This window comes from Dreissena polymorpha, chromosome 9 (assembly GCF_020536995.1).
Source record: "Dreissena polymorpha isolate Duluth1 chromosome 9, UMN_Dpol_1.0, whole genome shotgun sequence".
In the NCBI taxonomy this organism is placed as follows: Eukaryota; Metazoa; Mollusca; class Bivalvia; order Myida; family Dreissenidae; genus Dreissena; species Dreissena polymorpha.
The window spans coordinates 28,453,827-28,467,519 of NC_068363.1; the positions used below are offsets into that span (position 1 = coordinate 28,453,827).

Sequence of the window (13,693 nt, forward strand, 5' to 3'; positions counted from 1 at the left end):
TATAACAAGGAACACAAAATCTACTTAAAAACAAATGTGGCATTCACTATTTTCCACATTCCCAAGAATGGTACACCTAATTTGAAATCAGCAGTACATCAAAACATAAAATAACATCAACATCTCCAAACTTCACGTACCATAACATGTTGAACAAATTTGCTAAATAAATTGTTAACATTTGACCAAGAGAAAATAGAAAAATGGAAGCCAATAATAAACTAATAAGACAACCAGCGATTGAACATTTTTGTGTTTTAATATCAGAAATATTCTCTTGGTCAAGTAGTTTAAATGGCGCTTTTCGAGGCAATAACATAATGAAAAGTGTGGAATATTTTCACTGTTTACTGTTTGAAGAATTGCATGACCAATTCAATATCAGTGATGTCTGTCACATAACCAGAGTTACATGTGTAATATTCTAATCTTTTACAAAACATCAGTCAGTCAGTGCAAATTTAATAACCTCTGGTCCGATCTTCAGGTCTCCAGTGTCAAGGTCACGGCCCGTGTAGAACTGGGCCCACACTGGACAGTGGTCACTCACGACCCCGCCCCACGTCCAGCCCTTGGGGATCCAGGGACTGGACAGGCCCTCTCTCACGACGTCACATTGACCTGTACAGAGGAATAAAATATATTACCATAAAACCGTCTAAAACAACATAATCGTATACTTCTGATAATCATATGCGCAGATTTTAAACCGGAAATGAACAAACATTAACAAATTATCTCCATATGTTAAGCTTTTCAACAATTAGTTTGCATATTTACTGTTGGATTGTTTGCGGAAATAATGGCATTAACATAATTTAATCTCCATGGTTTGACAATATGATACATTTATGTTCATTTGAGAATCAGGAACAAGAACTTATTGATAAACATTTTCATTGATAAACATACTTAATTCAATCAATATTATTAACCTATTAATCAATGGTAAGCAAAGTTTAAATAAGCAAATTCATTGAATTGATATTCCCCGCCAATATGCTTTTGGATACAAAAGTAATATATCTGACACTCAAAAAAGGATTTTTTCAAGATACAAATGGCCATAACTCCATTATTAACAGATGGTGTACAATGCAATTTGGCGTGCATCATCCTCTTATCCTTATACATACTCATTCAATGAAATCCGCCAAAGCACTTCCAACATATGGCTATGGACGGACGGACGGAAAGACGGACAGACGGACAACACCAAAACAATATCCCACCGCCTATGGCGCAGGATAATAAACATCAACTGATGGAAATCTTCAACACAAATCTTTTACAATACACAAAGCTTTGGATCTGCAAAATCAAACACAATATAAGAACAATATTAACAAGCACATTTGTTGAATTGATATCCCCCGCCAAAGATAAATTTTGAGATGGACGGACAGACAGACGGATGGACAGACAGACTGATGAACAACGCCAATTCTATATCCCTCCGCCTTTGGCGGGGGATAAAATAATTTTTACCAGTGAACACTTGTTTTGTCTGTTTAGATATCCAGATGTTATCGTATGTCTTGCTGCCTTTTTTGTTGGCGTCACTTATGTTTGTGAAGACACCGTCGGCAATACAATTGAGATAGCCTAGATTTCGAAGATCATCAAAATCTAAAATAAACAAAAACATCATTCTTTTAATATTAGACACCTTATATGAAACATATCTAATTGAATTTTTGAATGCACATAGTTTTTAACAGATTTCAAACTTAATTCAGAACAACTTTGAGTAAAGTGACGTACTTCAAGAATAAGAGGTAATTCCAACAATCTTTGGAGTAGCCTCCCTTATATGTTATAACTGTTGCCAGATTATTTTGCATAAAGCTAGCAACTCTACTTTATGAAAAACACTGGAGCTACAGAAAAACAATACATCATGGAAAAGGGAGAAGATAGACCTCCTGGAAGCCGCCAGGCCGAAGAACATCATCTCCACCAGGACCAACACCACCATCCATACATGTACCAGACTGGGGAGACACCACAAGTTGGAGGAGATATAAGAAAGTTGAACTGTCATAAAATCAGCGAATAATGATGGATTAATTATGGGCAGAAGCGATTGACTTCCAGCAAGTTACTGCTGCACTTGGGACATAAACAGGAGGATGCAGCACACACCCTGGCAGAAGCTGTAATAGTCAGAGAGTATGTACCCATCAAGTGATGAGTATATGTTGATTCGGACCGTCTTCTCCTTGTGACTCAATTGAAACTGAAGCAAAAGAAGAGTTACACAGGGGAGTCAAGCCAACACCAGCGTTACAACACCACTATGCTAAAAGACAACTGGATAAAAAAGAAAAGTTTATGGTCACTCTATCCAACAATTTCCAGATCTTTAAGGAGCTGCTTGAAGAAGAGAACAGCAAAAGTGGCAGCAAGTGAAAGAAGCAGTGCCCTAAAGATGCCAACAAGTACTTGCTCCAAAGATGTACCATAGTTGTACACCCAAATGGCTACCAGTACAAGCACTACATAACATTGAAACAAAAAAGAAAAAGAAACTAGGGGCAACACTACATAACATTGAAACAAAGAAGAAAAAGAAACTAGGGCCAACACTACATATCATTGAAACAAAGAAGAAAAAGAAACTAGGGTCAACACTACATATCATTGAAACAAAGAAGAAAAAGAAACTAGGGCCAACACTACATAACATTGAAACAAAGAAGAAAAAGAAACTAGGGCCAACACTACATATCATTGAAACAAAGAAGAAAAAGAAACTGGGGCCAACACTACATAACATTGAAACAAAGAAGAAACATAAACTAGGGCCAACACTACATAACATTGAAACAAAGAAGAAAAAGAAACTAGGGCCAACACTTCATATCATTGGAAAAAAGAAGAAAAAGAAACTAGGGCCAACACTACATATCATTGAAACAAAGAAGAAAAAGAAACTGGGGCCAACACTACATTACATTGAAACAAAGAAGAAAAAGAAACTAGGGCCAACACTACATATCATTGAAACAAAGAAGAAAAAGAAACTAGGGCCAACACTACATAACATTGAAACAAAGAAGAAAAAGAAGCTAGGGCCAACACTTCATATCATTGAAACAAAGAAGAAAAAGAAACTGGGACCAACACTACATAACATTGAAACAAAGAAGAAAAAGAAACTAGGGCCAACACAACATAACATTGAAACAAAGTAGAAAAAGAAACTGGGGCCAACACTACATAACATTGAAACAAAGAAGAAAAAGAAACTAGGGCCAACACTACATATCATTGAAACACAGAAGAAAAAGAAACTAGGGCCAACATTACATATCATTGAAACAAAGAAGAAAAGAAACTGGGGCCAACACTACATAACATTGAAACAAAGAAGAAAAAGAAACTAGGGCCAACACTACATATCATTGAAACAAAGAAGAAAAAGAAACTAGGGCCAACACTACATAACATTGAAACAAAGAAGAAAAAGAAACTAGGGCCAACACTACATATCATTGAAACAAAGAAGAAAAAGAAACTGGGACCAACACTACATAACATTGAAACAAAGAAGAAAAAGAAACTAGGGCCAACACTACATAACATTGAAACAAAGAAGAAAAAGAAACTAGGGCCAACACTACATAACATTGAAACAAAGAAGAAAAAGAAACTAGGGCCAACACTACATATCATTGAAACACAGAAGAAAAAGAAACTAGGGCCAACATTACATATCATTGAAACAAAGAAGAAAAAGAAACTGGGGCCAACACTACATAACATTGAAACAAAGAAGAAAAAGAAACTAGGGCCAACACTACATATCATTGAAACAAACAAGAAAAAGAAACTAGGGCCAACACTACATAACATTGAAACAAAGAAGAAAAAGAAACTAGGGCCAACACTACATAACATTGAAACAAAGAAGAAAAAGAAACTAGGGCCAACACTACATATCATTGAAACAAAGAAGAAAAAGAAACTGGGACCAACACTACATAACATTGAAACAAAGAAGAAAAAGAAACTAGGGCCAACACTACATAACATTGAAACAAAGAAGAAAAAGAAACTAGGGCCAACACTACATAACATTGAAACAAAGAAGAAAAAGAAACTAGGGCCAACACTTCATATCATTGGAAAAAAGAAGAAAAAGAAACTAGGGCCAACACTACATATCATTGAAACATTGAAGAAAAAGAAACTAGGGCCAACACTACATAACATTGGAACATTGAAGAAAAAGAAACTAGGGCCAACACTACATAACATTGAAACAAAGAAGAAAAAGAAACTAGGGCCAACACTACATAACATTGAAACAAAGAAGAAAAAGAAACTAGGGCCAACACTACATATCATTGAAACACAGAAGAAAAAGAAACTAGGGCCAACATTACATATCATTGAAACAAAGAAGAAAAAGAAACTGGGGCCAACACTACATAACATTGAAACAAAGAAGAAAAAGAAACTAGGGCCAACACTACATATCATTGAAACAAACAAGAAAAAGAAACTAGGGCCAACACTACATAACATTGAAACAAAGAAGAAAAAGAAACTAGGGCCAACACTACATAACATTGAAACAAAGAAGAAAAAGAAACTAGGGCCAACACTACATATCATTGAAACAAAGAAGAAAAAGAAACTGGGACCAACACTACATAACCTTGAAACAAAGAAGAAAAAGAAACTAGGGCCAACACTACATAACATTGAAACAAAGAAGAAAAAGAAACTAGGGCCAACACTACATAACATTGAAACAAAGAAGAAAAAGAAACTAGGGCCAACACTACATATCATTGGAAAAAAGAAGAAAAAGAAACTAGGGCCAACACTACATATCATTGAAACATTGAAGAAAAAGAAACTAGGGCCAACACTACATAACATTGAAGAAAAAGAAACTAGGGCCAACACTACATAACATTGAAACAAAGAAGAAAAAGAAACTAGGGCCAACACTACATAACATTGAAACATTGAAGAAAAAGAAACTAGAGCCAACTGCAGCGGAACAAGAGCAGACAAACCAAAAGCACAAGAAGAGCACACATACACAAAAAGAATGTCAAGCGACGCATATGAGAAGCCAATCAGATCTACCTAAAGACGCTCGTAAAGGAAGCATTACAGAAAAGAAAGCATTCAACAAAAAAACAAGGGCCTGTACTCTATCACCAAGAGAATAGCATGTAAATATGTCAAATCAGAGACGCCAGTAATGGACACGATATGAGGAGTGATAGCAGACAACGAAGTGCAGAAGAAGAGATGGATCGAGCCATTCCAGGAGCAGGACCTGACAGCCAATAACTCTTAACGGCTTACATCTAGACCAGTGTGGAGTTACTCGACACACTCTTCAGAATGATATCATATCATAACTGACAGTGACCTTGACCTTTGACCTTGTGACCCCAATTTAAATTCGGGTAATATACTGTCCAAGGCCAATGCACACAGGAAGTATCAAGCCAATCAGTCGATTCGTTTAGGAGTTATTGATTGAAAATGAATTTTACACTTAGTGTGATAGTGACCTTTACCTTTCACCTCGTGACTCAAATTTCAATAGGGGTCATCTACTGTCAAAGGCCAATGCACGTATGAAGTATCAAGCCAATCGGTCCATTCATTGACGAGTTATTGATCGGAAACGAACTGGTCTCCCGACAGACAAACCGACTGACATCCAACAAAACAATATAAGTGTGATAGTGACCTTGATCTTTAACCTAGTGACCCCAATTTCAATAGGGGTCATCTACTGTCAAAGGCCAATGCACATGTGAAGTATAAAGCCAATCTGTCCATTTATTGACGAGTTATTGATCGGAAATGAACTGGTCCTCCAACAGACAGACCGACCACATCCAGAAAACAATATAACCCTTCTTCTTTGAAGGGGGGCACATCATATTATTTATTAATTTTCTTTAGTTCCATAATAAAAATCAAGAAACTAACCTTTGGTATTTGGAGACAGGTTAAAGTCACCAAGCAGCATAATATCATTTTCCCCTGCAATGACAAAAGGAAATTTAAATATTGTAGTTGTATGAATATTTACAAGTTATATTTGTCAGGCCAGCTAGCTAGGTTGGTAGAGAACAGGACAACTAACCCGAGGATCGACAGTGTGTTTCCCGGCCCGCTCACATAACTTGTGTTGGAACTAGTCTTTAAATCCTTTAAACTGCCATTCTTTCCTTCCGGAGCTTCAAGTAAATTAGCTGTCAGTTAATGGCTAAATTGTGTGCACTTAGTACTGATAAAGCAGCAAATCCATGAAATGCAAATTAAAGGATATGTTTATGTAGTAATATGGAATCGAGTATTCAACGTATAATCTGTGCAACTGTTATTGTTTGTTAAGCATTAATTTTAGGCTGATGTTAGTGGAATATAAATATTCAACAGACGTTGTTTATATATGAAACAAGGGCTGTTTGTAAAACATGCATGTCCCCCATATGGGCCGTCAGTTGTAGTGGCAGCCATTGTGTGAATACGTTTTTTTGTCACTGTGACCTTGACCTTTGACCTAGTGACCTGAAAATCAATAGGGGTCATCTGCCAGTTATGACCAATGTACCTATGAAGTTTCATGATCCTAAGCCTAATTATTCTTGAGTTATCATCAGGAAACTCACTGAGAACTTGACCTTTGACCTAGTGACCTGAAAATTAATAGGGGTCATCTGCCAGTCATGATCAATGTACCAATGAAGATTCATGATCCTAGCCGTAAGCATTCTTGAGTTATCATCCAGAAACCATTTTACTATTTCGAGCCACTGTGACCTTGACCTATGACCTAGTGACCTGAAAGTAAATAGGAGTCATCTGCAAGTCATTATCAATCTACCTATGAAGTTTCATGATCCTAGGCGTAAGAATTCTTGAGTTATCATCCGGAAACCATTTTACTGTTTTGAGTCACTGTGATCTTGACCTTTGACCTAGTGACCTGAAAATCAATAGGGGTCATCTGCCAGTCATGATCAATGTACCTATGAAGATTCATGATCCTAGACGTAAGCATTCTTGAGTTATCATCGGCAAACCATTTTACTGTTTCGAGTCACTGTGACCTTGACCTTTGATCTAGTGACCTGAAAATCAATAGGGATCATCTGCCAGTCATGATCAATTTACCTATGGAGTTTCATGATCCTAAGCGTAAGCATTCTTGATTTATCATCCGGAAACTATTTTATTGTTTCGAGTCACTGTGACCTTGACCTTTCACCTAGTGACCTGAAAATCAATAGAGTCATTTGCCAGTCATGATCAATGTACCTATGAAGTTTCATGATCCTAGGCTTAAGCATTCTTGAGTTATCATCCGGAAACCATTTTACAATTTTAAGTCACTGTGACCTTGACCTTTGACCTAGTGACCTGAAAATCAATAGGGGTCATCTGCTGGTCATTATAAATGTACCTATGAAGTTTTGTGATCCTAGGCATAACTATTCTTGAGTTATCATCCAGAAACCATCTGGTGGTCGGACCGACCGACCGACGGACCGACCGACATGTGCAAAACAATATACCCCCTCTTCTTCGAAGGGTGGCATAAAAAGAAGAGGCAAAATTCAGAAAGTTGGATGTGGGATGTAGTAATTGTTGAGGAGAGGTAAGGGCAATATGTTTGGTCCAGATCTATTACTCTGGTGAACTAAATATTGTTTTGCCTCAAACAAAACGCCTCATAAAAATTGCTCTATACCTGGCAGAGCGGTCCTAATGGCCTCTATAAGGTTGGGGATATTGTCAATCTCTGCCTGCAGTCGACCGATGTCCTCATTCTCCAGACCAGTTGCCTTCAGATGTACACTTTGCGCAGTCAAAACCGCTGATCTGTTGAATTATTTTATACCATATTATTTTTAGATTTCATTGTAAAAGTTTCTACCATGTAATAACGCAATCAATGTACCAGGGACCCTGACAAATCATCGTGCCCATAGGATGCAGCAAAATTTAAATCAAAACAGTTCTTTGCCTCAAATAAAAAGAATTTTGTCTTAGAAATACAAATGTAAATAGGTCAGTCATTTCATTGTATCATATCACTTGAATATTTTCAAGTTGAGTCATTTTGTAGCTGATTTTGTCATTTAAGAATGTTTGAGTCATTTTGTAGAAGAAATGGTTATTTTGTAGTGGAGCAAGTCATTCTGTAGTTGACCTTGTAATAATGTAGTTGAGCTAGTAATAATGTAGTTTTGTAAGTAATTTTGTAGCTTAGTGAGAAATTCAGTAGTTGACCTAATAAGAATGTAGTTGAGTTATTAGTAATTTTGTAGTTGCGTAGGTAATTTTGAAGCTAAGTAAGTCATTTTGTAGATGAGCTAGTCATGTTGTAAAATTAGTGAGTCATTGTGTTGTTGAGTAAGACATTGTGTAATGAAGTAAATCATGTTGTGGTTAAGTAAGTAATTTTGTAGCAGAGTTAGTCAATTTTGATTGAGCTATTCATGTTTCACTTGAACTTATGTTTTAGTTCAGAAACAAAATACAGTTGAGAAAGTCATTTTGTAGCATAGTAAGCCTTTAGTTGAGTAAATCAGTTTGCAGTTGACGTAGCAAAGTTGTAGTCAAGCCAGTCATTGTGTAGCTTAGTAAGCCTTTAGTTGAGTAAATCAGTTTGCAGTTGACATAGCAAAGTTGTAGTCAAGCCAGTCATTTTGTAGCTTAGTAAGCCTTTACTTGAGTAAATAAGTTTGCAGTTGACATAGCAAAGTTGTAGTCAAGCCAGTCAATTTGTAGCTTAGTAAGCCTTTAGTTGAGTAAATCAGTTTGTAGTTGACGTAGCAAAGTTGTAGTCAAGCCAGTCATTTTGTAGTTGAATGTCATTTTGTAAAAGCCAACTTAAGATCTCCCCAGCGTGCGAATGTTCTAACGGTCTCCTCCAAAGACACCAAGAACTGGTTCTATCCAGGAAAAGACTAAAAAGCAATACAACTAAACAAAATAGGTTTAAACTAAAGTAACATGAAACTCATTGACCAAAAACAAGTCAACACTTCAAGTAAGCAATTAAAGATGGTGCATACTTTCATAGAAGACTACATAACCTTGAACGTAGCAATGCAGGGTCGTCTAGTGAAGGGTTTCTGTTTCTTGTCCATAGCCAGGAGGGTAGAGCTTACTAGGGCAACGCCCTGCATTTCATCATACAGGAATCCATTGTACTCCTTACTTTGAGGCGAGAACAAAAAGAACAACAATGAAATATAAATTAAGACAGGTAAAGTACATGTAGATCAGACAAGTGGGCCTGAAGGACCCAAAGTCGCTCATCTGTGATACAAAGGAACTTACTTGTTATGAGCAGACCATGATATCATAAAAACAAATGTTCTGACCAAGTTTCATGAAAATTGAACTTTATAAATGACTTTTAGAGTGTTAATAAGTCTTTACTATAGCCATATAAGGAAACCTGCCACTCCCCTGGCGGCCATGTTTTTCAACTGACCGGAACCATTTTCAAACTCCGACGAAATATCATAAGTAAAAATGTGTCATGAAGATTGGACTACACATGTGACTTCTAGAGTGTTAACAAGGTTTTACTATATCCAAATAAGCAAAATTGCTCCATCCACTGGCGGCCATGTGTTTTTAACGAATCGGAACCATTTTAGAACTCAGCGGAAATATCATTAGAACAAATTTTCTTACCAGTTTAGAGTGTAAACAAAGCAAAATGTTGACGATATACAAAAGGTGTTCACAAAAGTTCACCATGAGTATAATGTGCTGAGGTGAGCTAAACAAGTAATCAATCTTGTAATATTTTTACCTATCAGTGTCAACAATAATGTATAAATTCTTCAGCAAATCCTGCCAATACAAAACTAGCAGATTTTGACAAATGTTTTGTGTTTAAATCTTGTTAATAAAAAAGTAGCAGAATTCGACAATTTTGTGTGTGCTTTATCTTGCATAAACCTATCTATCTCTTAATTATAATCAGAAGCATGCATATAAATCTCAAACCGTTTTTCCAGTACTTAAAATATACAATAAATATTTCAAGATATTCTTGACACCTGCCCATCCGGTACTACAGATGGGGGGAGGATTGTAAGCAATCTTGTTTTGTTTGCGTATGTTTGCTGGGATAGCTGTTTTACAAATTTTAGATACCCACACTTATGCAAGTAACGGACAACAACTGCCTTTTTTAATCAGAGGTAGATGGAAAATGGTTGTAGAAATGATTTTATGACCAATAGATTCCAAAGCACACAGATGATTTGAGTCTTTCTCTTATAAGTTGCTTAATCTGAGAAATGTCTTTGTCTTTCACTTGCTAATGAGTTGCTGAAGAATAGACACAAAACTTGCATTTGAAAAAAACAACACAACATTAAATTAATAACAAGAGAGCCTGAAAGGCCCAACGTCGCTCACCTGAGATTCAAAGGAACTGACCTTTTTTGTGCAGCCCTTTGATGTCATTTGATTAAATGATCTTACCAACGTTCATGCATAGTGAACACTCTGGCGGTCACGTTTTTCAAAAGACCAGAACCATTTAAGCACACATCCATGATATAATTAAAACAAATATGCTGACATAGTTTCATGAAGATTGGAAATAAATGTGACTTAAAGAGTGTTAACAAGTTTTGACAATAGCCATATAGGATAAAATGCCCGCCCCCTGGTGACCATATTTTTCAATCAACTGCAAGAATTTTTCAACTCATCTAAGATATCGTTACGAAAAATCTTCTGACCAAGTTTCTTGAAATCAGACAATAAATGTGGCCTGACTAGCCTCTAGAGTGTAAATAAGGTTTTACTGTAGCCATAAAGCCAACAAAGGAACAAGAGCACCGCCTTGCGGGTGCAGACCGCTCATCTATTTTCTTTTTAAAGGTGAAGGGACTCTCATTTTCAATCACAAAGGAGGGAGGAGTGGAGTGAAGAGGGGTGTATAGTGTGGGGTTGTGGACATTTATTACATTATCTTCCAAAAAAGCGAAAAAAAAATCAAAAAAAAAAAATCGGGGGGGGGTTTGGGTGCGATGGTTGGACGGTATTTCAAACATAACCGTTTTAAAAAAAAATGGGGGGTATAGTGTGAGGGTGTGGTGATAATTTGTGAGATGATCTTAAAAAAAAAAAAAAAAAAAATTAAGGGGGGGGGAGGGCACGGGGGATGGTTTGGGTGAAGTCTATTGTGGTATGTCAGGTAAGAGTAGTTTCATCAAAGTATCAATCAAATCTAATCATACATAAAGAAGTTATGGCAATTTTAGCAAAATTTAATCATTTGACCTTGAGAGTCAAGGTCATTCAAAGGTCAAAGTAAAATTCAAGTTGCCAGGTACAGTAACCTCATGATAGCATGTAAGTATTTGAAGTTTGAAAGCAAAAGCCTTGATACTTCGAGTGGATCGAAACACAAAATTTAACCATATATTAAAAGTTACTAAGTCAAAAAAGGGCCATAATTCCGTAACAATGACAACCAGAGTTATGCAACTTGTCCTTTTACTGTACCCTTATGATAGTTTGTGAGTGTTGCAAGTATGAAAGCAATATCTATGATACTTTAGGGGTAAAGTGGACCAAAACATAAATCTTAACCAAATTTTCAATTTTCTAAGTATAAAGGGCCCATATTTCCGTCCAAATGCCAGTCAGAGTTACATAACTTTGCCTGCACCGTCCCCTTATGATAGTTCATAAATCTTGCAAGTATGAAAGCAATAGCTTTGATACTGTAGGAATAAAGTGGACCTAAACACAAAACTTAATCAAATTTTCAATTTTCTAAGTATAAAAAGGGCACATAATTCTGTCAAAATATCAGTCAGAGTTACATTACTTTGCCTGCACAGTCCCCTTATGATAGTTAGTAAGTGTTGCAAGTATGAAAGCAATAGCTTTCATGCTTAAGGAATAAAATGGACCTAAACTCAAAACTTAACCAAAATTGTCAATTTTCTAAGTATAAAAAGGGCACATAATTCTGTCAAAATGCATGCCAGAGTTATCTAACTTTGCCTGCCCAGTCCCCTCATGATAGTAAGTAAGTGTACCAAGTTTGAATGCAATAGCATTGATACTTACGGAGAAAAGTGGAACTAAACGCAAAACTTAACCAAAATTTTCAATTTTTTAAGTATAAAAAGGGCATATAATTCTGTCAAAATGCACGCCAGAGTTATCTAACTTTGCCTGCCCAGTCCCCTCATGATAGTAAGTAAGTGTACCAAGTTTGAATGCAATAGCATTGATACTTTCTGAGAAAAGTGGACCTAAACGCAAAACTTAACCGGACGCCGACGCCAACGCCAACGCCGACGCCAAGGTGATGACAATAGCTCATAATTTTTTTTCAAAAAATAGATGCGCTAAAAATGCCCCGCTCCCTAATGCCCATGTTTTTCAACCAACGTGAACTATTTTTTTCAACTCATCTAAGATATCATTAGGACAAATGTTCTGACTAAGTTTCATGATGATCGGACAATAAATGTGGCCTCTTGAGTGTTAACAGGATTTTGCAATATCCATATAAGGAAGAAATGCCCCGCCTCCTTATGGCAATGTTTTGCAACCAACCCGAACCAGTTTCGAACTCATACAAGATATCATTATGATGAATCTTTTGAGCAAATTTCATGAAAATCGGGCAATAAATTTGGCCACTAGAGTGTTAACAAGGTTTTCTTAATTCATATACAGCCATATAAGGAAAAAATGCCCCGCCCCCTGGAGGCCATGTTTTTCAAGCAATCACAACCAATTTAAACATTGGCCAATATATCATTAGGGCAAATCTTCTGACCAACTTTCATGATGATCATACAAAAAAATGTGGCCTCTAAATAGTGATAACAAGGAATTAATACAGCTATATTATGACCAAGAGATGGTTTTTGTCAGAAACACAATGCCCCCTAATGCACCGCTTTTTTTTACCTTTGACCTTGAATGATGACCTTGACCTTTCACCACTGAAAATGTGCAGCTTCGTGAGATACACATGCATGCCAAATATCAAGTTGCTATGTTCAATATTTCAAAAGTCATTGAAAAACTTTACTATATTAAAGTTTTAAATTTTCGACCTTTGACCTTGAAGGATGACCTTGATCTTTCACCACTCAAAATGTGCAGCTCCATGAGATACACATACATGCCAAATATCAAGTTGCTATGTTCAATATTTCAAAAGTTATTGCAAAACTTCACTATATTCAATATTTAATTTTTTGACCTTTGACCTTGAAGGATGACCTTGACCTTTCACCACTCAAAATGTGAAGCTGCATGAGATGAACATGCATGCCAAATATCAAGTTGTTATGTTCAATATTTCAAAAGTTATTGCAAAACTTTACTGTAAGGTTAAAGTTTTGGGACAGAATGACAGACAGAAAGAAAGACAGACATGCCAAAAACAATTTACCCCCAATCTATCAATCAGGGGGCATAAAAATGCCCTGCCCCCTTGGCGGCAATGTTTTTCTACCAATCGGCGTCATTTTCGAACTCGTCCAAGATAACATTGGCATGAATTTTCTGACAAATTTTTATGAAGATCGGACAACAAATGTGGCGTCTAGCGTGTTAACAAGGTTTTACTAAAGCCATATTTAGCCATATATTGAAAAATACCCCGCCTCTTAGAAACCGTGTTTTTAAAGCAAAC

The 13,693-nt window shown here is 36.5% G+C and overlaps 2 protein-coding genes across 5 annotated transcripts in view; one reads left to right on the forward strand and one right to left on the reverse strand.

The window, feature by feature from the left end:
• Positions 1-13,693, forward strand: part of LOC127843883 (streptococcal hemagglutinin-like) — a 449,139-nt gene that overhangs the window by 210,872 nt on the left and 224,574 nt on the right. The window lies entirely within an intron of this gene.
• On the reverse strand, positions 414-9,218 carry LOC127843893 (endonuclease/exonuclease/phosphatase family domain-containing protein 1-like). Its single transcript, XM_052373796.1, has 5 exons — positions 9,090-9,218; positions 7,739-7,869; positions 5,971-6,024; positions 1,489-1,629; positions 414-621 (listed from the first exon to the last, which is right to left on the reverse strand). The coding sequence occupies exons 3-5, from the start codon at positions 6,008-6,010 to the stop codon at positions 443-445; spliced, it is 360 nt and encodes a 119-aa protein (XP_052229756.1). The 5' UTR covers positions 6,011-6,024; positions 7,739-7,869; positions 9,090-9,218; the 3' UTR covers positions 414-442.

Bases quoted from the DNA above. Each gene is read 5' to 3' on its own strand.
- LOC127843893 (XM_052373796.1), bottom strand. From the start codon at position 6,010: ATGCTGCTTGGTGACTTTAACCTGTCTCCAAATACCAAAG. The intron at 1,630-5,970 runs GTTAGTTTCTTG...TGTTTATTTTAG, and splicing joins CCTGTCTCCAAATACCAAAG to ATTTTGATGATCTTCGAAAT. The intron at 622-1,488 runs GTAAAAATTATT...TCCTCTGTACAG, and splicing joins GACAAAACAAGTGTTCACTG to GTCAATGTGACGTCGTGAGA.